Source organism: Miniopterus schreibersii (genome assembly GCF_964146895.1).
Source record: "Miniopterus schreibersii genome assembly, chromosome: 5".
Lineage (NCBI taxonomy): Eukaryota > Metazoa > Chordata > Mammalia > Chiroptera > Miniopteridae > Miniopterus > Miniopterus schreibersii.
Genome location: NC_138106.1, coordinates 83728822 through 83756750, shown reverse-complemented (window position 1 = coordinate 83756750; position 27929 = coordinate 83728822). Strand labels below are relative to the sequence as shown.

The following is a 27929-nucleotide window of genomic DNA, read 5'->3' as shown; positions in this document are numbered from 1 at the left end:
AATTTATGTTCATTCCCTCTCCCTACAAGATTTAAAGGTGGATTACAAAAAAGGTGGAAACAAAGCCAGGGCAGAGGAAAAGGGAAAAAGAACTCCCTAGACAGGGCAACAAGAAGTCGCTGACGGTCTGCACAGAGAGTCTACGGGGGGAGAAAAACCGGGCCACCGTGGGCCTGAGAGAATGAATTCTGAAACAGCAAAGGCAAAAGGGGAGATAGGATAAAACATGAAAGAGTAAAGGTGAAAACAGAACATGTTACCAAGAAACCTGGTGAAGGAAAGGAGAAAGAATCCAGGGTGAGAAAACTGAACCAGAGGAATTGCCTTGAAACTGAGCACAGCATATCTGGAAGGTTGAAACTTGAAATAGAAAAAGATTAAGTTTTCTGGAGATAGAGAACTACAATACTGAGATTCTAGTCACTGTGCTACGCTATATGTGTACGTGTACGTATGTGTGAATGAAGTGATACTTCATTTTACATTGGGAGGGTAAATTACCAATCTTAATATCCAGGAAAAGTAAGTGGTGGAAGTGAAACTGGTATCTTAATCCCTTAACTGGGTTCTTGCCCATGTTTGAGGACAAAGAAGTGGAAATAAGGTAGATCTAGATTGCTCATTAGGTGCCAGGTCATTTACTTTACTTGGGGGCCAGGAAGAGAATAGCTTGTTGCAAGATTACAAAATTCTAATTCTTGGCCAGAAATCCCTATATGCCCAACCATTCCTCATTCCTTTAGAATATTCCTTTTCCATAACCTCAGTAGGCAAGATTTTACCAAAACATTTGTTTTCCAAATATAAAATTGTAATAAAACACTGAGTACCCATTTTTATTTTTATATTTTTAGAGTGAATTCAACCTTTCTCCTTTTTGTCCCTTTTTATTGAATTTATTGGGATGACGACACTGGTTAACAAAATTATACAGGTTTCAGGTGCACACTTCCACAACACATCATCTGTACACTGTGTTGTGTATTCGGCACCCTGAGTACCCATTCTTAAAATACATATCCACACCCCCAAGCTCTTAAGAAATCAGTTCTGTTGTTCATACCTCCATTAATACTTGTAAAACCTTCCCCTGAAAATGCCACTCAAGTACCCAGGTACTGTCCTTCCCATAATGGACAACACATCAAAAGAAAAAGCATAGTTTTGTTGGAATTAAAAAAGAGCAAGAGAGAACTAAAATTCATTCTGGTGGTAAGAAGAAAAATGGCACTCTAAGCAGGAGAACATTTAATTTAAAGAAAAAACAAAAAACTACAAAAACCTATAATAGAAAGATAAGTTGCCCTGGCTGGTGTGGCTCAGTTGGTTGTTACCCCAGGCACCAAAAGGTAATCAGTTCAGTTCCGGTTCAGGGATTTGATCCCCAGTCGAGGTGAGTGCATCCCCAGTTGTAGTGCGTGCGGCAGGCAACCGATCGATGTTTCTCTCTCTGTCCCACCCCTTCCTCTCTCTCTAAAATCAATAAAATATATTTTTTTAAAAAGATAAGTCAAAGAAAGCAAGGCTACATAAAAGTCAAGAAGAACTGAAAGAAACCACAGAATTAGACAATAACTACTAATCTTTTCCAATGCAATTTAGAGAATCAGTGGCAGAAACCAGATTACAATAAGTTAAGATGTTAGTAAGAAAAAGCACAAAGTGGAAATTAAACCCCAAGAGGTATAACAGTGAAAAAAAAGTAGCCGAGTAGCAACTTAAATGTGAGACAATCCAGAGAAAGTATTTAAAGATGAGAAAGATCTAACTGTGCTTCATGAAAGAGCAGGGGGGGGACAGGCTGAATAAACCAGGCAAGGGGGAAATAACAGAAATGCAAAGGCTGGAAGAGACGAAGTCCAATGCATAGGCCAAGGTGCTGGTCTCGCAAAGAGCAGGGCTCTTCCACCTCCAATGAGAAAGACCAAGGAGAGAGGCAGACAATCTTAGAGGTGACAAGAATGTAAGTTCACATCCAGTGGTCTGTATGTTTACAGTGCTTCCAACAGACTCATTATTTCATCATAACACGCAGAATGAAGCTCACGCTGGAAAGGAAACATAGCCAAGCTGCTCCTTACACATAACACATAAACAGGCTCCATTCCACTGCAATATTTTACAACAGCAAAGCAATCTGGAAGGAAAAATAAAGCACATTTTCTGGCCGGCAGCCTTAAAACACAGGCTCTAGAGTCAGAACGTTGGCAACCATATCCTAGCTCCATCATTTATTAGCTGATGTTAGGCAAATTACTTAATTTCTCTGTAATTCAATTTGGTCACCTAGAAAATGAGAATAGTTGTGAGGATTAAATGAGAAAATCTATAAAAAGAACATACCGAAAAAAACTGAGCATACAGGAGCTCATTAAATTTTACAAGCTGTTATAAAAACAAAATGTTAGTGGAATTCTTAGAAGAGCTTCCAACAGTTCATAAATACGGTGGTGTTAAATTATACACATTTCCTACTCTGGGGGACAGAATGGCAGAGGCAGAAGTACAAATCTTATAGCAACTGATGATGTTTCTTTCTCTACTATAAATCTTCAAAGGAAAATTGCTTCCATTCAGCAGTATCTCCAATTCACCTAACAATTATTTGAACTTAGATATAAAAAGTGCTGACTGAGCATATTTCTCCCAATGTATGGCATTTCAACAGGCTATGTATTTTTTTAAAATTTATCTTTATTGTTGAAAGTTTTACAGATGTTCCCTTCCCCCCTGCCCACTGACTCCCTCTACCCTCCTCCCACCCCCTCCCCAGGTACTTTTTATCTTATAAGACAAATATAAATTATTTCACATTTTAAGAGACTGTGAAGACTTACAATCCAGTTGCTTAACACAGAAAGTGGACAGATGATCAGTGTTGTTCTTGGTCTCTCTGCATCAGTTTTCTTTGAACCCTCCATTGCAGATGCTCCTGAAAGAATAATCAGTGACACTAACGTTAGGTGTTTTTTCCCCACAAATATATATGAAGTCAATAAAGAAATGACAATAATGTGCCTCTATGAAAAAATAAATTAGGAAGAAGTAAAATGAAGCAGATGGACTTCTGTTTCCAGCTATGATGAAGTAACAGTAACTAGATTTTTACCTGGCCATTTAAACAACTTTATATCTACCTAAATAGAGACTAGTCATGAGGATAGGTAGAGGATTCTCACTGGAGGGGGGCACAAGGAGGAAGTTTGGAATACCTCATGATATTCATTAAGTTATTCAATAAGATGAACATTTGTTTTATGCAATTCTCTGAATTTATACTATAGTTAATTTGGTAGCCAGACACCAGATGGCCCCCAATGACAATCCATTCCCTGACAGTCACAACCTTGTGTAGTCCCATCCTACACTGCACTAGGGTTGTTCTGTGTGAGCTTAAGTTATAAAAAATGCAGCTTCTCTCACTTAGATTCTCTCTCTCACTCTGATCACTCTCTCTGGAGGAAGCCAGTTGCCATGTTGTGAGGAAACTCAGGCAGCCTATGGAAAGAGACCCTCCAATTTTATTTTCCATTCCTTATTGGGCAGTACTTACATTATTTCCAATTTCACTAAAATAATGCATCAGTGAAAACTATTTTTTCATGTCTCCTTGTACACATCTATAGAGTTCTAGGTGGTCTATCCTTCATATATATACATATATACATAAAAAGTTTATTTTTTATTGATCCTCACCCGAGAATACTTTTTTCCATTGATTTTCAGAAAGTGGAAGGGAGAGAGGGAGAGAGAGGTGAGGGAGGAGGGAGGTGAAGGAGGAGGAATGTGAGGGGAGAGGGAAGACGGGAGAGGGGGGAGGGGAGAGGGGAACATCAATGTGAAAGAGACACATGGACTGGTTGCTTCCCACACGCGCCCAGCTGGGGGCGGGGGGCAAACCCTCCACCCTTCGGTGTGCGGGCTGCCGCTCTAACCTGAGTGACAAGCCAGGGCTCGGTGGTCTATCTTTAGCGTCATCACACTTGGTCTAGCTGCTCTCCACGGTGATTTACATTCCCATCCACAGTGCATGAGAGTTCCAGTTGCTCACAACCTTGCCTATACTTGGCACTGAGATTTTTTAATGTTTATAAATACGATGGGTGAGAAGGTATCTCACTGTTCTTTTAATTTGCATTTCCCCAATGATTAAATCTGCATATATTTTCCTATGTTTATTGGTTATTTGGGTTTTCCTCCCAAGAATTATACATTTATATTCTTAGTGGCTATTCCCCTATTGTACTGTCTTTTTCTAAGTGACTTGTACAGGGTCATTTATATATTCTAGATATTAATCCTTTGTAAGTTATACTTATCACAAATATCTTCTTCAGCCTTAACATTTTTCAATGTTTGTTACCTTTTGATGCATGGAAATTTTAAATGTTGTTGAATTTAATTAATCTTTTCCTATGCTTTTGTGTGTCTTATTTAAGAAATCACTATTTACTGCAATATATGGCTTCTGTCTCCACTCACTGATTTTTGTTTCTATTCTGTTTCTCTTCCAGAAATATGTTTATTTTGGTTATATCGCAGCTATGATTTTTTAAGTTTCTCTCCTGTATTACTGCTATGTGTCTGCAACAGAAAGGGTCTTTTTGTGTGAACTTAATTCTATCTCAATTCTAAGTCTATCTCAACTGAATTCAACATTGCTTAAAATTCCTAAAATTGGGGCCAAAAAAAAATCTACCTGAAATGCCTACATTTTCTATTACTAATTGTTTGATTCTTAGACCAAAGTTCACTCTTTTTCATCACTCTGCGTTAGCTGACATGTCACCTTACACAGGCCCCTTCAGTCAATCTTGATGTTGCTATCCTCCTTTATTTTTCACACACTTATCTATAATTATGTGTTTATTAATTTTATGTTTTCTCCATCATTAGGCCTAAGTTCCATGAAAGTACACTTTTTGTCTGTTGTATCTGCAACATGTAAAATAGAAGACACTACAGTACAGAGATATAAGTTGTCCCAAATCTCCTTAACCCTAGGTTCAATCTCTTTCCATCTCAAATATTGAGACTTCTAAGCAGTGTTGTTTTCCTATCAATTACAAAATACAAAATTACAATAAAAAATAAAGATCACTAACATTCTTAAATGAAAAGAAGGTTCTACTTATACCAAGCAGTAAATCTTTATTATAATTTAAATTAGTCCAAATTAAATTAAGTTTTTAAAGCAGCCATAAATTGCTCTGTGCTTTCACTAGAAGACATGTCCCTGCTACTCAGATGAGTAAGGGACCTCCTCCCATCAGTTTCTGACCTAACTAAAATAAACAAAATACAAAAAGGTACTGGACAGAAAACATATCAAAACACATCTTTTCAAAAAATGGAATTATGTACTTTTTCCTTTCTCTACTTTATAAAGTTCTTATAATATGGTTTTATAACTTTTGTCATTTAAAATTTTTCCATTGAAAAAAAAGGAAACAAAATAAAAGCTAAAACACCAGCAGATGTACTAACCTTTTTTCAACATTTTCTTTTTTGTTGCAGGGGTAGATGAAGTAAGTGCACAAACAAAGTCCATATCTTCTTTAATCTTAGAAGATCCTGCTGAAGTAAAAACCACAGAATCATTAAGATATTTAAAACATTCTCTCCTGTGCTTAGGCACAAGTACTTTCTGAGGAAAGAAAATAGAATACCACTTCCACACTACCTTAAAAGCTTATATTATTAAGTAAGAATAAAACACTGTCTGGTAACCAAAACTGCCACTTCTGACACTGAGCTCACAGAAGGAATGTAGTTATTAGTGATAAACTGTTCCTCTTCCTGAGGAAGAGATATAAAAATAGTTCCTGAGGAAGAGATATAAAAGTAGAAGCAGCCATATGTCAAGTGATTCAGCTCCCACGTGGAACAAGTTTTTCAAGGAAACAGGTGTCTGACTTCTAATGAAAAGGGTACCAAATTTTCAGTTCAGTCAATGGTGGTAAGTTATTTTCCAAATGCAATACAATTTCTCAACCAACTAGGAATACAGTATGAGCTGATTTAGTGGACAAGAAAATAAGGTATATGTTTTAAAGATAAAGAAATAAGCTACTCATTGATTATTCTTACATTTGTATAATAATGTGAACAATATTATTTCCGAGAACATACTCCCACTGTACTTTTGAAATTACAATTTAGATAGATATGAATAATGTTTTTATTAAAGTCATAAGTAGTAAAAAATCATTTTGTTTTGTTTAAAGTTGATTTAAATATTTTCTCTTACACATTTTATTTTAAAACTATTTTTGCAGTTTGCCTCATTCAATTAACATCACTGGTAAGCTCCATGAATAGTTCATATGTAAACTGTAGTCAAGTTTAAGAACTATTACTAAAGAATCCTAAGCTTGAGAGATGAAAATCAATGGAGATTTTCCTTAATAATTTTTAAGTGTAAATTATAGATAGTGAGATGTATATACATACCTTTTATTCTGCTTTTAGTCACTGACTGTGCATTTTTCAGTTTGCCTACAAACAACCAAATACAAAAATGCTCACACGAAGAAATCAGAATATAGGACACAGCAGCAAATCAAATCCATTTCATATTACCTTTCATTTTCTGTGGCAATTCACTAGTTTCAATTTCCTCTGAATCGCTGCTTTCAGCATACTGGACAGCAGTTTTTCTTCTAAAATTAAGTATATGCAAATTTTTTATCAGCCAAAAACAAAATGATTATAAATTTTAAAATGTTTAACAAATGCAATACAAATGCTTTTGTCTTTCCCCTGCTTATATTTTGAAAAAAAATTCAAGTGAAACTTTATTTGACAAATGAAAGTGAAATTTGCTAAAAGCATTTTGTTTTCTATTTTTTTAATTAAATTTTATTGGGGTGACACTGGTATTAGGGTGATGTAGGTTTCAAATATACAGTTCATTGATACATGATCTGTATATTGCATTGTGTGCCCACCACCCAAAGTCAAAGCCTTCTGTTTACATAACCAGTTGCACTTACTATACAAAATGCAGTACCACTATTATTAAAATAAATCTGAAAAAGTAAACCATTCTAAAATAGTAATCATTTCATTACTGAGTTCAATTCAATTCAAACACTTATATAAAACTAGAACAGAAAAGAAATGAAATGACTCTTATCAAAGAAAGCACTTCCAATATAATAAGCAGCTAAGAGGCAAACATGTAATTCTTTCACAATGAAAAACTTTGTAAATTTTGTGTAGGAAAAGTACAGTCCAATGGTTAAATGCCTAAGAACAATGGGCTCTGGAGTCTGACTGCACAGATTCAAATCCCCATTCTGCCACTTATTTGCTATGTGATTTAGTTAAGATATTTAATAGTCTCTATGCCTGTTTCTCCATTTGGAAAATAGAAATAAAGATACAATCCACTTCACTGGATAAAGTATGTTAGTACCAACAAAGCCCCTACAATAGTGCCCGCTAGCACTGTAGATGTAATATGTGTTGGCTGGTGTTTTTAGTTTTTCCCATGTCCTCATCATTATTATTTCCATGTCCTTTAATCTGATCTGGTCCACTGCATAGGGCTGTTAACCAGTTTCCTGGTCAGTTCAGAGCTGTAAGATCTGATATTTGAGAGGAAAACTGATGAGTCCTAGTTTTGTGCTCAGTGCGCAGACAGGTGTTAATGATACAGAACAATGAACAGAGCCCCAGTTTTGAGGTCTCCGCTGGGGAAACAGCTAACAGAGACTCAGATCTGTTACGCAGCAAGTATTGAGGGGCAATACCATATAACAAAAGCCAAATATTTAGATCTACTTTAGAGGGTGAATGAAATTTATAACGTTAACAGCTACAAGGTGAGATCAGAGGGCCATTATGTGTTTTACTGAAGTATTCCCTCTAGTCTACATTAATATAATACTCTCCATAAATGACTTTATTGTGTCTTATTTCCACTAAAGGTAAAGTGAGAAAGAACTGAGATGAGCAAAGAGTACTTTTGTTAAGCCATCCAATAAATGTCAGTTTTTATCGCCTCAGATTCATAAAGTTCTTCTAAAGTCTCAAAAAAACAAAAAACCCAGAAGCTAAATCTTAGTTCCTATATGAAAGAAAAAGGAAAAAAAGTGCTAGAAAGACAAGTGATTAAAAATTACCAATTGCTGATGTGCTAAACAAACCTGTGGAGGTAAATTAGCAGCATGACTAACTTAGGCACTGCCAGTCACCTTCAGACAATATAAAAAAATTACCAATTCTCTTAATTTATACATTATTACTTTTCTTCACCTGTAAAAGGAGAAAGGCCTACCTGCCTAAGTCACAGTGATTTTTGTCAGTTTCAAATAAAAGAATGTATTTAAAAGAACTATGTAACACACATATAATAATCATCTCTCTCTCTGCTACATATAAAAAAAGAGAAAGAATTTAAGTAAACATTACATATAATCAAACCTCAGTAGGTGTTTACCTTTTGGAGCGGGAGCTGGACAACTCTGATTTGGGAGATTTATCCTTTCCCTTGACATCTGAAACACTGGGTTCTTCGCTACATCTAGATTCTTCCATTTCAAAGAAAATGGCAAATATACAAAATATCAGTAAATTCTTAGACTAACAGTATCCTTCTTGAAACCCTGGTTTTCCAGCTCAACAACACACCTTTTTTAACACTTTTTTATTGAATTACAACTTATTAACATCTCCATTCCTGCTCTTTCAATCAGCCAGCTATTCTACTTGTTTCCTAGTCTAGTGTTTTCTCACTAAAATGTACCCTCAATTTTTTTGTACCCAGTCTTTCCCCTGTAGTCATCCAGCCAATCCCCATTTTGGCTGAATTTCCTGCTGTACCAAGGCAGCTGAGAGCTGCTAAAAAAAAGGAACGGTAAGTAGAGAGCATGATAAATTTGCATTTTCAAGTCTCAGCTGTCATCTTTTTCACTTAGCAACTCTTCTATGTATCACAGTCTCCCTGTTCACTCCCCAGAATGCCCTACACTGGATCCTTTGCCTAGATTCTTAACTCGTTTTACTCCCAGCAGAGGACTTGCTTCACTTTACAAAGAAAATCATATGACACCTTCTGTAAACTCCCAATTTTTCTACCTTTTTACTCCCTCAATTATCTATAATTACCTAAGCCATACTTTTCTTTCCCTTTAATGCTAACTCATTTACCTGTTCTCTTGATCTCATTTCTTCCCACAGCCTACAAATTATTCTCTGTATTGTATTCAAAATCTTCCTACCCATCGGTTTCTTTCTTGAACTAAAAAACAGACACACAAAAACCCCCTCAATTCTGTATCCCTTTCCAATTATTTTTCTGTTTCTCTCTCCTATCTCAAACATACCAAAGTACAGAAAACAGAAAGTTGTATTTCCAATTCTTCACCTACTATTCTTACCTTAAAATATTTTCATCCTGTTCTGCTCTAATCAATCTTCAGAAATTAATTTTGTGAAGTGATTACTAAATCCAGCCATATAACTAAGTCCAGAAACCTCTGACTCTAGAATCTGGTTCTAACCATTCTTTCCTTATGTGCTGCTATCCATGCACATTACATTATAAATGACATAAACTACTCTGAGGTCCCAGAACAAAATATGCTCTATTATTTGGGTTTTTGTTTTGCATTTTTACTGCCTTTCACAGGATATGTTTCTACACCAAAAATGCTCTTCCCTCAGCTTCTCAGCCTGGTGCACGACTACCCAATTCCATCGTCACCTCCTTGGGAGAATTTTTCCTGACTACCAGTCCTCATGAAATTCTTTAGGAAAAAAGATCGAAAGTTTTTGTATATGACAGAGCCAGAGCTGGAATTACATAATTAAATTAGAAAAACTATTGGTCATATTCAAAATGAAAGTTTACCTTTGGTTGGGCCATCTGTCTTTCCACTGGTATCGTTTCCTCCAAGTTTCATAGGTGCACCGTTACTATTACATTCCTGGATGAAAGGGTATTTTCTTACATAGTACTATTGTCAGATTTAAATAAGCTTAAGATATACCCTATTTTATATTTATTTTACATAATAAAGACTATTTCAATTGTTACCCAATGTTGGAGCAAATGGGAAACGTGCATTTAGTGAAAAGAAAAAATACAGCCCGGCCGGGCGTGGCTCAGCAGTTGAGCATCGACCTAGGATCGAGGTGATCGGGATTTGATTCCCGGTCAGGACACATGCCCGGGTTGTGAGCTCAATCCCATTGGGGGCGTGCAGGAGGCAGCCTATCAATGACTCTCTCCTCATTGATGTTTCTGCCTCTCTCCCTATCCTTTCCTCTCTCTGAAATCAATAAAGATATATTTTAAAAAAAAAAAAGAAAAAATACAAAAACTGATTAAAATTTTTTTCAATATCTCAACAAAGAAAATTAGATAGTCATTACCTTACAAAAGGAATACAAAGAACAAACCTGTAAAAAATGGCATATTAGTTACAGTGATAAACATTCATGAAACAGGAGTTACTTTAGAATTAAAAGAAATTCTTAGTAGACTACTTTATTTTTTATTAAAATTATCAATTTTATTTTTTGCATATAATGTCAAGGAATTTATTCATTATACGTCCAGAAAAGAAAAATGTGGTGGTTTTCTTTCATGTAAGAGCCCGAGATGTCACCACAGAACACTCGGAGTCCTTTTATTTATTTAACTTTATCTTTATTGTTTAAAATACTACAAATGTCCTTTTTTTCCCCCCATTGATCCCCTCCACCCCGCATCCACCCCACTCCCAGGCCTTCCCCAGACCAGTGTCTGTGTCCATGCATTATGTATATAAACATGTAAGTTCTTTAATTAACCTTCCCCCCACCCCACCTTCCCTCTGAGATCCCTCCGTCTATTCCATGCTTCTATGACACTGAATCCATTTTGTACATCAGCTTATTTTACTAGATTCACATGAGTGAGGTAATGTGGTATTTCTTTCTCAGACTGGCTTATTTCACTTAGCATAATACTCTCCAATTCCATCCATGCTGTGCAAAAGGATAAAAGATCCTTCTTTTTTACAGCTGCATAGTATTCCATGGTGTGAATGTCCCACAGCTTTTTTATCCACTCATCTATTGAAGGGCACTTGGGCTGCTTCCAGATCTTAGCTATTGTAAATTGAGCTGCTATGAACATCGGGGTGCATAAGTTCTTGTGACTGGTCTTTCGGGTTCCTTAGGATATATTCCTAGAAGTGGGATCACAGGGTCAAATGGCAGGTCAATTTTTAATCTTTGGGGAAACTCCACACTGTTTTCCACAGTGGTTGCACCAGTCTGCATTCCCACCAGCAGTGCACTAGGGCTCCCTTTTCTCCACACCCTCGCCAGCACTTGTAGTTCGTTGACTTGTTGATGGAGCCATTCTGACAGGTGTGAAGTGATACCTCATTGTGGTTTTAATTTGCATCTTTCTGATGATTAGCAACGTTGAGCATTTTTTCATATGTCTCTTAGCCATTTGTATGTCCTTTTTGGAGAAGTGTCTATTTAGGTCCATTGCCCATTTTTTAATTGGATTGTCTTCCTTTTGTTAAGTTGTATGAGTTCCTTATATATTTTGAATATTAATCCTTTATCAAATGTGTCATTGGCAAATATATTCTCCCATACAGTGGGCTCCCTTTTAGTTTTGTTGGGTTTCTTTTGCTGTGCAGAAGCTTTTTATTTTGATGCAGTACAATTTATTTTCCCTTAGTTTCTCTTGCCCTAGGAGATGTATCAGCAAACACAATGCTATATGTCTGAGATTTTGCTGCCTATGTTTTCTTGTAGGATTTTTATGGTTTCAGGACTTAACATTTAAGTCTTTTATCCATTTTGAATTTATTTTTGTGTATGCTGTAAGTTGGTGGTATGGTTTCATTTTTTTGAATGTATCTGTCCAATTTTCCCAACACCATTTATTGAAGAGACTGTCTTTACTCCATTGTATGTTCTTGCCTCCTTTGTCAAATATTAATTGACCACAATAAAGTGGGTCAATTTCTGGGTCTCTTTCCCTTTCCACTGATCTATATGTCTGTTCTTGTGCCAGTACTGGGCTGTTTTGATTACAGTGGCTTTGTAGTATAACTTGATATCTGGTACTGTGATCCCTCCAACTTTCTTGTTCTTTCTCAAGATGGCTGTGGCTATTCGGGGTATTTTTGGTTTCATATAAATTTTCAAAGTGTTTGTTCTAGATCTGTGAAATATGCTGTTGGTATTTTAATGAGATTACACTGAATTCAGAGATTGCTTTGGTTAGTATGGACATTTTAATGATGTTAATTCTTCTAATGCATGAACATGGTATATTTTTCTATTTGTTTATATCTTCCTCTATTCCTTTTTTCAGTGTCCTGTAGGTTTCCGAGTATAAATCTTTTACATCTTTGGTTAAGTTTAAACCTAGGTATCTTATTTTTTTAGTTGCAATGGTTAAGTTTTTTTAGTTTCTCTTTCTGAGAATTCATTATTGGTGTATAAAAATGCCATCAATTTCTGGGTGTTAATTTTGTATCCTGCTACATTGCCAAATTCATTTACTAAATAAATCGAGGAGTTTTTTTGGTGGAATATTTAGGATTTTCTATTTATAATATCATGTCATCTGCAAAAAATGGTAGTTTTGTTTCCTCTTTTCCAATTTGGATTCCTTTTTCTCTTTCTTCTTCTTTGATCACTGTGGCTACGACTTCCACTACTATGTTGAATAAGAGTGGTGAAAGTAGACACCCCTGTCATGTTCCTGTTCTTAGGGGAAATGGTCTTCGTTTTTGCCCACTGAGTACGATGTTGGCTGTAGGTTTGTCATATGTAGCCTTTATTATGTTCAGGTATGATCCCTCTATTCCCACTTTGCTGAGAGTTTTTATCAAAAATGGGTGTTAGATTTTATCAAATCCTTTTTCTGCATCTATTGATATGATCATGTAATTTTTGTCTTTAAATTTGTTTATGTGATGTATCACATTTACTGATTTGCAAATATTGTACCAACCTTCCATCCCCAGAACACATCCCACTTGGTGATAGTGTATGATCTTTTTAATATACTGCTGGATCCGATTTGCTAATATTTTGTGAAGGATTTTAGCATTTATGTTCATCAGGGATATTGGCTTGTAATTCTCTTTCTTTGTAGTGTCTTTATCTGGTTTTGGAATTAGGCTAATGCTGGCCTCGTAAAAGAGTTTTGGAAGTGTTCCTTCCTCTTGGATTTTTTGAAACAGTTTGAAGAGGATAGGTGTTAATTCTTCTTTGAATGTTTGGTAAAACTCCCCCGTGAAGCCATCTGGGCAGGGCCTTTGTGTGCTGGGAGCCCTTTAATTACTGCTTCAACTTCATCAGCAGTTACTGGCCTATTCACGCTTTCTGACTCTTCCTGATTGAGTTTTGGAAGGTTGTATTTCTCTAGGAATTTGTCCATTTTATCCAGGTTGTCCAGTTTTGTGGCATACAGTTCATAGTATTTTCTTACAATCCTTTGTATTTCTGTTGGGTCAGTAATTTTCTCTCTTTCATTTCTGATTTTGTTCATTTGGGTCCTCTCTGTTTCTTGATGAGTCTGGCTAAAGGTTCATCAATCTTGTTTATCTTTTCAAAGAACCAGCTCTTGGTTTCATTAATCTTTTGTATTGGTTTTTTAGTCTCTATGTCATTTATTTCTGCTCTGATCTTTATTATTTCTTTCCTTCTACTTACTCTGGGCTTTTCTTGTTGTTCTCTTTCTAAGTTAAGTTGTAGGGTTAGAGAGTCTATCAGAAGTTTTTCTTGTTTTTTGAGGTAGGTTTATACTACTATGAACTTCACTCTCAGGACTGCTTTCACTGTGTCCCATAAATTTGGAGTTGTTGTGTGTTCATTTTCATTTGTTACCAGGAAGCTTTTGATTTCTTTATTGATCTCTTTGGTAACCCATTCATTGTTAAAAAACATGCTTTTTAGCTTCCACGTGTTTGAATGTTTTTTAGCACTTTTATTGTAGTTGATTTCTAATTTCATGCCACTGTGGCACAAGAAAATGCTTGATATGATTTCAGTCTTCTTGAACTTGTAAAGACTGTTTTTTGTCCTAACATGTGGTCTATCTTTGAGAATGTCCCATGTGCACTTGAGATGAATGTGTATTCTGCACCCTTGGAATAGAATGTTCTATAAATGTCAATTAAATCCACCTGGTCTAGTGTGTCATTTAGGGTCAATGTTTCCTTGTTGATTTTTTTGTCTGGAAGACCTATCCAGTGAAGTCAGTAGGGTGTTAAAGTCCCCTAATATGACTGTATTGCTGTCAATTCTTTCCTTTAGTCTTCTAAAAGTTTTAAGTATTTCTATATTGGGTGCTTCTATATTGGGTGCATATGTGTTTGCCAGGGTTATATCCTCTTGTTGGATTGATTCCTTTAGTATTATGTAATGACCTTTCTTATCTCTCGTTATGGTTGTCTTTTTGAAGTCTATTTTGTCCAACATGAGTATTGCTACCCAGCTTCTTCCCATTTCCATTTGCATGGAAAATTTTTTTCGATCCCTTTACTGTTATCCTGTGTGCATCTGTTGTTCTGAGGTGGGTCTCTTGTAGACAGCATATATGTGGATCATGTTTTCTTATTCATTCAGCAAACCTATATCTTTTGAGGGGGGCATTTAACTCATTTACTTTCAAGGTTATTATTGAAAGATACTTATCTATTGCCATTTTAACTCTTTATGCCTATGTTTATCATTCTCTGTATTTCTACTTCTAATTATAGCAATCCCTTTAACATTTCCTGCAATGCTGGTTATATAGTGATAAACTCCTTTAGCCTTTTTTGTCTGGGTAAACCTTTATTTCACCATCTATCTTGATTGATAATCTTGCTTGATAGACTAGTTTTGGTTTCAGATCCTTGTTTTGCATTACCTTGAATACTTCATGTCATTCCCTTCTGACCTGTACAGTTTCTGATGAGAAGTCAACTGACAGCCTTATGGGAGCTCCTTTGTAGGAAACAGATTGCTTTTCTCTAGCTTCCTTTAACACTCTCTCTGTCTTGAATTCTTGGCATTTTAATTATGATGTGTCTGGGCGTGGGCCTCTTTAGATTCTTCTTGCTTGGGACTCTCTGTGCCTCCTAAACTTGTGTGACTTTTTCCTTGACCAGGTTAGGGAAGTTTTCTGCCATTATTTCATCAAACAGGTTCTCTAACCGTTGCTTACCTTTGACCTCCTCTGGCACTCCAATAATGTGAACATTGTTAAGCTTCATGCTGTCCCAGAGCTCCCTTAGATTGTCCTCCTGTTTTTTAATTGTTTTTTCTTTTAGGGTCTTTGATTGAGTGATTTTTTTCTACTGTCTTCTAATTCACTGATCCAATCCTCAGCTTCCTCTAATTTGCTGATTATTCCTTCCAATGTATTCTTTATTTCTACTATGTCATTCTTATCTTTTTTAGTGCTATTGAACACCCTTACAATTAGTATTCTGAACTCTATATCTGAGAGATTGCTTATCTCCATTTCATTTAGCTCTTTTTCTGGAGACTACTCTTGTTCTTTCATTTGGGGCTTGTTTTTTGCCCCCCCATTTAGGCTACCTTTTTGGGTTTGTTTCTAATTATTAGGTAGACCTGCTAGAACTCTGTCTTTTTGGATGGTCTCTGCTATAGGCCAATTTAAGATGCAGTTTGTGACTGGCTCTGAGTACCCTGTTTGGAGCTGTCAACAACAGCAGGCTTGAGGTCTCCTCTGCTGGGGCTAGGTGCATTTGGACAGGACCAAGATGCACACCAAAGTGTGCTTTTCTAAGGCCCAGGTCTCGAAGCAGATCAGGCAAAGACTCAAAGAACTCTGAGATCTGCCTCTGTCTGCAGGCTGATTAATCAGATTCTCTTAATGAGCCTCAAGCTGTAGAAACTCCTCTGCGCAGGGAAAGAGGCTTTCTAACAGGGTGGGGCAACTGCTTCTCCCCTCAGTCAAAAGCCAAAAATTTTCAGTCTGAGAAAGATGTCCTCCACAGTCTGGGGGAATGACTTGGCACAGGAATCCAGGTGGGCATCCCCTCATCTCACTCTCCAGAGCCCACAACCCAAGACTCCCCACAAGGCTCCAATCCACTCCGCTCCCTCTAGACCAGAGCCCAAAGTGAGTGGCTGCACAGGAAACTTTGTGCACTGGCTCTTTAAGTGGGTGTCTGCAGTTACAGCCACCTCTCCAGTCTCTATGAAGTCTCCACTTTTCCCCCTTGTTTATGAGCGTGCTCTCCAGCTAGTCTTCAGTTGGTTTTCAGGATGGATTTTCTATGTTTTAATTGTAAATCCAGATTGATCCCAGGAGAGTGTCAGTGTAGCTTCCACTCAGTCCACTGCCATCTTGGATCTCCAGATGACAAACTTTAAAACAACAGTCCCTACAGTAATCACCAGATCTTTAACGAGGCTGCCACTGCCATCCTTTTTCTCTCCTCTCTTACCCTATCAGGGATTTTCCTGCCAACCTGACTTTTTCCTTTTTCCTTCATGTCTACCCTTATGTTTCAAAATACATCAATGTACACACGCATACAAAAACTTGCATAAATAAAGTAAAACTTTATACTTCTTCATGAAAATATTTTTAACTGAGTCTAGTAAGGAAAGATTCCTCCCATCTTATTTCTATTTCTTGACTTGATTCTGTAGGTAGGAGTGACAAATAAAATAGGATTAATTAAATTAATTCTTGCAGTTTAAAAAGAGGTAGGTGATGTTGTTATATTGTAAATCAAAACCTCAGAATGGAGAACAGAATTGGTAGACAGGAGTACAAGTAATTTTTGCTGAAAATAAGGGCTAATAAAGGATATTTAGTTTTAGATTAAAAAAAAAACAAAACAAAAAAAAACCCAGAATTTTAAACATCTTACAAAATCCCATGACAGTTAAGATTTACTAAAAATTTGATTAAACCCTGGCAGGTTTGGTTCAGTGGTTAAGAGTGTTGGCCCATGGACTGAAGGGTCCCAGGTTTGATTCCCTGTCAAGGGCATGTACCTTAGTTGCAGACTGGATGCCCAGCCTCAGTTGGGGCTCGTGCAAGAGGCGACCAATCAATGTCTCTCTCTCACATCAATGTTTCTCTCTCTCTCTCTCCTCCTTTCCTCCCTCCACCATTCCACTCTCTCTAAAAATCAATGGAAAAATATCCTTGGGTAAAGATTGAAAAAAAAAAAAATGTGATTGAAAGAAGTTACATCCCCTCCTAATGGTATGGGAAAAAAATTCGAAATGAAACATTTTTAGAAATATGTAGCTAGAAGAGTTATTTTAGGTAAAGATATTTTTAAAGCATTAATAACTCCAAGGAACTAATGTAAAAACTGTTTTTCAATCTTCTTCAATAATTAGTATTGACCATTATATTAAACAGTATGCAAAAAATAATCTAAAATTTTATTCACAAATAAAAGATATTCTTTACATTATTCTTTTTATATTAAATAATTTTGTTCAGGCAAGCTTCTTCTCCATAGAGTTCAAAGATAAACTTTCTACAAATCCAACCTATCCAATCATCTAATGAAATTTAAATCAATATTTTACTCTATAAGCTTGGAATATCTAAATCTACTTGAAATACTGGAATTTTTGCTGCAATAAATTCTAAGCTAGAAATCACATTTTCAGCCTCAATTTCAACTAATGTAGCAAACTATTCTAAAACCTTCCAACTATATAACACCTTAAATGCATGGCTGATCTTGGGGAGGGGAAAGGAAAAGCCTTACTGATAATTGGTAAGTTTTAAATTGATAACTGACACTGAAGCTGTAAGTAGTCTCAGGTGCTATTCTTTCATCTTAATAACCAAATGTAAAAAGAACAGGACATAAAGCACTGGACTATTCAAGTTAAGGAACTGAATCTCAGACATTAATAACAGAGTTAAACTCCCAATAATAGCACAAAGGAGGAAATGCAACTAAGTGCAGAAATTAATAAAACAGAATCTCAATAAGTGGCAAGAAACTGGTGTGCGGCCTCTTTGAAATCTAAAAAATTAGAAATCTTAAAAAAAATATTTTTGCACAGATCTTTTGCTTAGTTATTTCTTAAGTTCTTTGAATTTTCAGCTCAGAACAAAGAATACTGTTTCATTTTCCTTTTTTACCATAAAATGAATTCACTTTAATTCCTAAAAACGGAATATAAATATATTAGGCATATATCTGCTATATATATTAATATATATGTATAACACACACACACACACACACACACACACACATATATATAAGTTAAATATCAAAAGTCACCCATATTCTCAGCACTAGGACATAATTATCACTATTAACATTTTGGCACATATAATGTATACCTACACTTAGACATACATAAATATGTATTTACAAAATGAGTACTCAAACACTATACACAGATGGGTCCCTGGCCCTGCCAGACACCCCCCCACACACCCTTTTTTGTGGGGGTTAATCCTCACCCAAGGATATTTTTTCCATTGATTTTTAGAGAAAGTGGAAAGGAGGGGCGGGGGAAAGAGAGAGAGGAATATCTATGTGAGAGAGACACATTGACCTCTGGTCTCCTCACCTGGGGCTGGGGATCAAACCTACAACTCAGGTACAAGTCCTTGACCAAGAATCCAACCCACAACCCTTTGGTGCATGGGCCAATGCTCTAACCACTGAGCCACACGAGCCAGGGTGCCACTCCTCTTTTTTAACTAAAAAATATCATGAAAGTATTCTTCAAAAATAGAATTTTGTAATTTTGCATAACAGTATTAAATTTCTTATCTATAATTTAACTGTTACCTTACTGAGAAGTGTCTCTTTGCTGTGGGGAAATAAACTTGTACTTTTATCTCTGGAAAAAATACATTTCTGATAACTTCTTCAGTTTCTTTAAAAATGGCATTATTAAGTCAAAGATTATAAACATTTTCAAGACTCTTGATACAAATTACCAAAATGCCCTCAAGAATGTGGTACCAATTTTCACTGATTATCAGCAACACACAAAAGAGGCTACTCATGACGTCTCTGAAAACATTACATATTATCAGTTTTTTGGCAATTATTTTTTAATGACAAAATGAAAAGGTTTAACACTAAACCAAAGACTTCAGAGAAAACATTTACTAATACTTTACCTTCTTCAGTTGATTTTTTTTAATTCTTTCAACAGGAAGAGGTTTACCATCATGGAAGTTGGTAAGAATTACTGCAATGGCTGTAAGAGTTTTGCCCTTTAAAATGTTTTAAAAAGACAAATGGTCAGATTCTAAAACGCAGTTGACCAGAAAACACTTCAAAACCAATTTCAAAATCAATTAAGTAAATATTAAACAGCATTCACAGCCACAGAAGTGTACTGATTATTAAATTAAATAACATACATATTAATGAAAAGTGTGTCATTAAGAAATACTTTCCTGCACTGCATTATTAGAAATTATTAAATGATTTATTGTTATAAATACTATAAACATCTCTGAGAAATGTCATTTTATTGAATGACTGCTATTCTAAGATTTAACATTAACCCTAAATAACTTTATCATAAAACTACAACTTCTGCTTGTTATATAATTCAAAGCTAATATAAATTATTAGTAATTCCAGTATACACATGAGGTAGTCATTTTATTAAATTTCATTTAAATATAATTCCCACACTTAAATACTATAAAGAACATGATATATCTTGTAGGTAGTTCTTAAAATCATGCAATTTTTTATTATTTTTCATAGCTGAATTTATAATTAGCAACACAGGAATAAATCTGGGAATTTTAAGGCAGTGTAAAGCAGCAATTTTCAAAGTGTGGTCCCCCAGGACCCTCTCAGGAGTTATAGCAATCAAAACTATTTTCATAATACTCCTAAGGCTTTACTTGTGTTAACATCTGCAGCAATGGCACAAAAAGAAATAGCAGGCAAAACTGCTAGTGCCTTAGCATGAAACAAAACAGGTAACACTACTTTCTAATGGTGGTTATTGTATTAACTGCCACATACAGTAAAAAAAAATTTCAATGCCAGCTTCACTTTAAGAATGTTAACAATATTCTTGATGAAGCAGTACACATTAATTTTATTAAACCTTGTCTCTTAAGTACACACCTTTCAAACAGTCTGTATAACAAGATGGGAAGTACACATAAAATACTTCTTTTGATACCAAAATATGAGGGTTATCTAGGGAAAAGTCACCATGAGACTGAGTTCAAGCTCACCTAACTACCATGTATCACCACATATTGTCACTTTTTCATGCATCACCATTTTCACTTGAGAGAAGGACCAACAACTAGTTATTCATGACAGAGTGGCAGAAATTGTCTTGAAAAATGAACAAAGTAAGGCTATCATCTTAAAGGGAAACAATGGATAGCACTCGTTAATAATAAAATTTCAGCTTTCAAGCAAAAATCAGAATGTTGGGAAACTTGTATCCAGTACTATGAGCACAGAAGCTTTCCAAAATGTAAATGCCTAATAAGATCAGCAGTATTACCAATGAATGAAAATTTTTGATATAATGAAATGCATTGACATTTGACAGATCTGTATAATTCAGTGAACCAATATTTTCCAAAAGGGCAATGTCTGATGCTATAAAATCATGCATGGGTAAAATATCCATTCAAAGTGTAAGCTACACCAATGGATTTTAATAGAGCAGAGTATAAGAAGTTCACTGATACAATCTTTAAGTTTCACATTATAACTACTAATCTTTAACAAATACTTTTTTAATTTTGTTATTGTCTCAAAGAAGACTATCTATAGTTATCTAAAAAGGTTATTAAAACACTCCTCCCTTTCCAACTACGTATCTGTGTAAGGATCAAGCTTCTTTATAGATTTTAACCAAAATATGTATCACAACAGACTGAACGAAAATGCAGATTCAGATGTCATCTATTAACCCAGACACTAAAGAGATTTACAAAACTAAATGCGAGTCTTATCAAAATTGCTTTTGTTTTGGAATACTTTTCATTTAAAAATATGCTATTCATGTTAACATGTAGTAAGTTTATTAACTGTTATTTTTAAATGAATTTAAAATTTTTGGTTTAATGTCTAATTCTATAAATATTTAGAGATATATTAATAGATATAACCCACAAAAACAAAAGCTCTTTGGGCTGCTCAAAAATGTTTAAGAGTGTAAAGGGTTACTGAGACCAGAAAGTATAAAAACTGCTGGTGTAAGGTATCATAAACGTACATTTAATACTCTGCATATCACAACATTGGTGATATACTACAAATAATTCTATGTAACACTGTTGTCTTTCCTTTTAAAAAAAAAATTGGAAAACAGATGTTAATATCATTACACTATTTTAATTGTACCTTAACTGTACCAAAAAATAAATAAATAAACTTACCATTATTTTAAGTGAAAACCATAGGAAAAACTGTGTTCGACACTGAAAGTGAAATCTAGTCCCATACTGGCACCAACATATTCCTATCTCTTACCTACTTCAAAATTACTGTCTATAAAATCACAATCATAAAATAAAATTTTACGAACTCAAGAAAAAGAATAATTACCAAACCCATATCATCAGCTAAAATTCCTCCATGGACATTTTCTGGTCGATCCTTCTCAGAAAAATTTGTTATTGTGTTATAGTATAAGTCACTTCGCTGTTCCCAAAATGGTGGAAGTTCTTTACTGTTTTCCCGGAAAATCATCCAAGCTAGAGCTTGTTTCTGATGTGGAAGCAACGGTGTTTCAATAGCCTGTAAATAAAATAAATGTCATAGAGGTATAATAAGCCCTTTCTCTCTCCCCCTCAGCCCCCGAATCTGGAAAACAGCTAATCTTGTGTTTAAAAAAATGTATAGATTAATAAAATGTTTGTTTTTAAATAGAAAATATTGGCTCAGTACCTCAGCTGGTTCCATTTCATGAGTTTTATCATCTTCCTTTAAATCTTCAAACAATTTGTCAAATTCTGTTTTAAGCTACAACAAATAACAAGGAACATTATGAAACAAATCAACTAAAATAATAATTACACTTAACTCGGTAAATTTAAATCATTTAATTAACCATAAAAATTGAATAACATAAGGTACATAAATTATTTGAGATACTACAGTGCTCAGTGAAGGCAGAATGAATAAGTGCTTTAGGTGTAAAAGGTAACAACTGTGTTACAGTTGGAAGAACACAGAATAGAGATTAAGTCCTGAGTTTCAGTAACAGCTCTGTCGCACATCAACTTATATATAACTTTGGGCAACATGAGTAACATTTATGGCCCTGTATCTTATTCCTGTAAAATGAAAGAAATGAACTAGATTTAGAATGTCTCTAAGGTTCCTTCTGCCATTGAAATTCTGTGATTCTATTACAAAGTTGTATTCAAACCATTTGGTAGATCCTACCAGGTACATTTGACTTTTTTTTCAGTCAATGACTTTTTATTTATTATTACTGCAGTAAAAAACGTGCTGTGTGCTATAAAATACTAGGATGATTTCGATCCTATGATATTTTAGTTGGTTCTTTAAATTGATCTAGTCAACTTTTATAGCAATGTATATGTGTCATAATTACATTTGTAAATAGCACATGAATACATAGCAATAGTCCAGAAGAAATCACGCCAAGTCTAAACAGTTAGGAGAGGTAACCTGAGGTTTACCCACCAGACATAGGCTTAAGTTCTTCTAACAATAAGCAGGGAAAATACAATAATTACAATCAGAATATAAAAAGGCTAACACTCATGGGTAAAGACAAAAAAATTTTGACATTATTTGTAGATTGATCTGCATTACTTTTATATCCGTTTTTCCCCAAAAAACTAATTCAATATAACAGTATCCTGAATTACAAATTAGACAAAGAATTAGAGTAATGCCAAAGAACTGGAATTAATTTTTTTAGCACTGTATTTGCAACCTTACCAAAAGTAGTAAGTTTCAAGCTTCAATTTTTAAAAAGTATTTGCATATTCTAAAAATTGCAAACACAACAAAAACATCAAAACATACTAAAACATGCCATGCATATACAGCAATGTATGTGTTTTAAACATATGTATGAATGTGAGTCCACGGATATATTCCTTATCACTGCTTTGTTTTTACATAAATGTTTGCAATATATATCCTATTTATTCTATATGTTTCATAACTTAATATATCTGAAGATCACTAATGCCAGCACATATTTATTTATCTTATTCTTTTAAACATCACTCTTCAACATTTAAAATTCACTTTTAAATTACAAAATAAAAGAAAAGCACACCTGTTCAGTTGTTAGCTGTACTGCAGCATGAACTGGCATACTATAGCTTGGTCCAGCTCTTCCAGATCCCCAACCACTTTCCAAACTGAATCCAAAAGCTATAATTTACAAAATGAGAATAAAATCACCAAATGAAACAGACTACCTTTTAGTAAATAGCTTTTAAAACTGTAACATAAGTTCCACTTAAAATACTCTTTAACGTACTTAAAAGTTTTTTAGCCCTGACTGGTGTGGCTCAGTTGGTTGCAGTGTTATCCCATGCACCAAAGGATCATGAGTTCAATTCCGGGTCAGGCCCACATACCCAGGTTTTGGGTTCTATCCCCTGTTGGGGCATGTACAGGAGGAGGCCAATTATGTCTCTCTCATATCAATGTTTCTCTCCCCCCCTTCCTCTCTCTTGAAAAATCAATAAACACATCCTCTGATGAGGATTTAAAAAAAAAAAAAAAAAAGTTTTTTAAAAGCTAAATCTTGTTATTCAAATAACATATTATTAAAATAATTCCATATTATTTGAACAAACATTTGCCAAACAAATAATTCTCTCCCATTCTCTATTGCAAGATTCTTACTGTCTATATGTAATTTATCAAAGAGAATGTTTACAATCAAGATTTGCATATATTATCATTAGGGGAGTTTAGAGGAGGGAGTATAGGACCTTCTTGTGCATTTGTGTGTGTGTGTGTGCATGTGTGTGTGCATGAAGCCTCCTATGCATCTATAGTTGTTTCAAAATAAAGAGGAAAAAATTCAGGGATTTTCTTAAAAAGACTCCAAAAGAGTTAGAGCCTTAAGCACAAATAAGTTTAGTCAACCAAACTCAAAGTATTACTTAAGAGAATAAATGTTTAAAATTCATACATTCTTACAATATCAAAATAATAGTAAGTTAAACCCTAAACTTACTTTTTGGTGCAGGGCCCAATTTAAATCCATGTTTTTTCAATTGATCTAAAACCGCTTTTCTATTTTCTTCTTTTCCCCAAAGAGTCATGTGCAGAGGCATGGTAAAAGCGTTGTTTGCACCAAAAGGAACCACCCTATTGTATTTAAGAAGGAAAAAGAGTGAGAAATTAAAAGTGTCCATTTTTTACTCCCATTAAGAATCTGACTATTAAACATTGTGTTGCATTCAAATTTTGCATGAAGTAAAACAGGGAGGAACTAGTTGGGCAGACTAGAAAGACAGAAAAATTACAGGGAATAGTTTCAACAACAATCAGAAGAAAAGGGCGGTTTTTATGAACAGAATTTGAGAAGAAACAGAGAAGACGGGATAAAGCAGTGTTTAAATACAAAGATAGTCTACAATCAAGACTGTAAGATAAGTAAAATAGTAAATTTAATTGAGAGAGTAGAACTTTCCTTAATAAAACCAGAGGCTAGCAACCCATTCTGAGAATGAAGAATGATTTGCAAGAACTATTTCTCATCCAGGTTATTCTCAATATTTGAAAAACCTGATGAACTGAGAAAGAAGAAAACAAGTACACAAGTGAGAAGACATTGCTGAGCCTTTATCTCCCAAACTCACCTTTTCATATCCTTAACATTTCTTATTTAAATTGAGGTCACAAACACAAATGCCCAAAAGAAATGGAGTATGCCCTGGATAAAGCTACAGCTGGTACCCAACAGCAGTCAACTGATGTCATGTGGAAATGAGAGATCAGCATCACTAGCTCTTCCATTTGTCAAGAAAAATCTTCATAAACAATTTTTATACTTAGGAAAAAATAATGTGTAAAATGTAGGATATTCAAATATTGGGGAAATATTTTTAATTTTTAAACACTGTACAGGCAAAATGAAGCTCACCTACATCTGATCACAGGCTACCAGTTTTACAACCTCTCATTTAAACAAGCACTTCCAAACTCCCAAATCTAAGAACTGAAAGGTTTGGAGAGATAGTGTGAACTTCCTAATATTCAAACCATACTCTATTATTTTTCTCCAAGGTAATAATTCAAAAGAAAAGTGAGGGAATAGCTAGGGTAGTGGAGGTAGATGAGAGGAGAATTAAAACATTTATTAAACACATACTAAAGGTATAGTAATAAAAGTTGTCAGGACAACTATAGAGACTTAACAAATTCAAAGATTAATACAACTCAAAATTATTAAAACTGAACTCTGAAATACATTACCCTTCCACTTGTGCCAATTTGTTGTCCATGATATAGGCCAAAGCAGCTGCAAGTTCTTTCTTTAAATGGCCAACTTGATTTCCATTCACATTGTTTACTTTAATTGCATTCTTATCATAGGGGTTACTGGGCTCTCGTTGTAATGCAACCATTTCATTATTATTAACCTAACAAAAATAATGAAAAGGTAATATTATAAATAATAAACATACAATAGCAGCTTTCTTCATCATACTTTACCTGGGATTTCCCTTCATATTTTAATGCTGAGTAACACTGCATAAGAAATGTGTATTTTGTTGGACTCATATTTCTACATAAATATTAAAGAATATATTTTAATGATTTTTTTGTAATATTTTTATAATGTACATTCATTGGGAAGGTAACAAATCCTTGATACCTAAGAGAGACAGTCAAAACTAAACAACAGAATCACATTAAAATTTTCAACATGATAACTTCTAAAAATAAGTCATCTTTATTTAGTGCTGCCAAACACTGTTCTAAGTACATTACATAGATTGACTTGGTAGGTACTATTCATTAACTTCATTTTATAGATGAAGACAGTAAAGCACAGAATAGTTAAATAATTTGCCCAACGTCATAAAGCTAATAAGGGGCAGAGCTAGGATCTGAATCTAGGCAGACTGGTTCCTAAGCCTGAATTCTTCAGACTTTAAAATGGGAAAAAAGCCATTAATCATAAGTGAGAATGGAACTGAAATAAGAAAATATATACAGACTTCAACTCATGCCATTCTGATTTCATTTGATAAAAAATTACCTGTGTGACTTTATTGAAAACGGAAGAGTAAGGACTTCAGAAAATTCTCTCCTCAATAAAAACAATGGAAAAACTGGCAAAAACTGTTAGAACTAATTTTTTTCAGAATTCTGAAAACTATAATAAAAGGATTGCAAAAACAAGCAGTGTTAATTCAAGAAAAACAGCTGAATATCCCTACCCTAGTCCCATCTCCAGCTCTGGGCTACATAACAGCCTTTAAAAACAAACAACTGCCTAGCAATAACCAGAGAGTACAATGAAGCAGAATCTTTCAAGATTTATTCCAAAAGAGCTGTCATTATTTGACCTATATGATGGTTTTCTAGAGAACACCCACTTGCAGAGCTGTTTTTATTTGACCTCTGAGCTCACAGAGTATAAAAGCCCTTCTCTCTTGGATGGGTATTTGTCAAAAACAATTCTACAGGCAGTGGTAACAGTTGGGGCAAAGAAAAAGCTGGGGAATAAGATGTCCCAATGGACTCTGAAAAGCTCCAACATATTCCTGGGAATCTGGAAGGCCATGTGCAAGCCCACGGCTGTATGCATGCCCAAGGCTGTGCATATGTTCAGGAAAGACCTGAGAAGGCGCTAAGCTCTCATCTCTGGCTGCACTTGAAGGTCTGAACACACAGGAAGTGAAGGCTAAGGCAGAGTTGCCCACCACCTGGCTGCGTGTCGGAGTGCCCACAGGTCCTCTCAATAAAGACTGGGAGATTTACTGGTTCCAGTACAATCATTTGCTGACCACTAAGCTAACTAAATACAGACATCAGTAGCCACAGACAACAAAGAGTAGATTTTACAGGATTAATTCAGAGGTCATTAAACAAAAACAACAATTACCAAAATCGGCAATAAACAATCCTGTAGAGGGGAGAAATGTGATTTCTAAAGTTGCCACATAATTTAAAATGGCAACTTCTCAACAAGAAGAAATGAAACATGCGAAGAAATAAGAAAGTATGATTCACTCATAGGAAAAATTCTGTTCCTAAGGAAAAAATATCAACTGGTCCTAAGGAAAAACAGATATGTGACCTATTGAAAAAAATTTTCATTTTCATTTTAAATATCTTCAGAGACCTAAAGCAAACCATGTTTAAAGAACTAAAGGAAAGCATGAGAACAATGTCTCCCGAAACAGAAATTATGCAGTAAAAAGTACAATAACTAAAGTTAAATATTCAGTAAAGACACTCAATAGCAAAGATGAGCAGGGAGAAGAATAAACGAAGTTGAAGGTAGGTCAACTGACACTACAGGTATCCCCCACTCCACCTCACTTTTACATTAAGACCTACATTAGTACTCTACCTGTTTTCACTATTTGAAAGATTTATGAAGAGGGTTTCACTTTTACAAAACATGTGAAAAACAAAACTAGCATTTGTTTTGCAGCGAACTGTTGAAGTGACAACGTGCAGCCTGACCAGCATAGTGGCACCACCACGTTCCTTCCCCAGGTAACTACACTCAGCATCTCCACACCAAGCCCCCACTGCTTTGAACTATCTGTGAGCATCTGTGCTTTACTTCAATTTAATTTATGCATCATTAGCAAGGTGTGCCCTCAGGTATCAGAAAAGCCTAAGAGAGCTAGTAAGGGTGTTACATTTAGTGTAAAGCTAGATGTAATTATGCGTTTCGATCATGGTTAACAAAATGGACATTGTGCATATGTTGAATTTTGGGTCTGGGAACGCTCAAAATTTTTTCCATATAAATTAATG

General features: G+C 35.0%; 1 protein-coding gene across 2 annotated transcripts in view; it reads right to left on the bottom strand.

Annotated features, from left to right (window-relative positions):
* The window catches only part of HLTF (helicase like transcription factor), a 74225-nt gene that overhangs the window by 25369 nt on the left and 20927 nt on the right, over nt 1-27929 (bottom strand). Inside the window, exons 3-14 of one of the 2 annotated variants that reach the window (XM_081139228.1) lie at nt 25404-25570; nt 24160-24293; nt 23245-23342; nt 21873-21947; nt 21531-21722; nt 19112-19207; nt 9860-9935; nt 8447-8537; nt 6583-6662; nt 6454-6498; nt 5488-5577; nt 2838-2932 (exon numbers count right to left, since the gene is read on the bottom strand). In XM_081139228.1, the coding sequence (XP_080995354.1) occupies nt 2838-2932; nt 5488-5577; nt 6454-6498; nt 6583-6662; nt 8447-8537; nt 9860-9935; nt 19112-19207; nt 21531-21722; nt 21873-21947; nt 23245-23342; nt 24160-24293; nt 25404-25570 (1239 nt within the window). The remainder of the gene's footprint in view (nt 1-2837; nt 2933-5487; nt 5578-6453; nt 6499-6582; nt 6663-8446; nt 8538-9859; nt 9936-19111; nt 19208-21530; nt 21723-21872; nt 21948-23244; nt 23343-24159; nt 24294-25403; nt 25571-27929) is intronic. The other variant, XM_081139229.1, reaches the window with a different exon arrangement.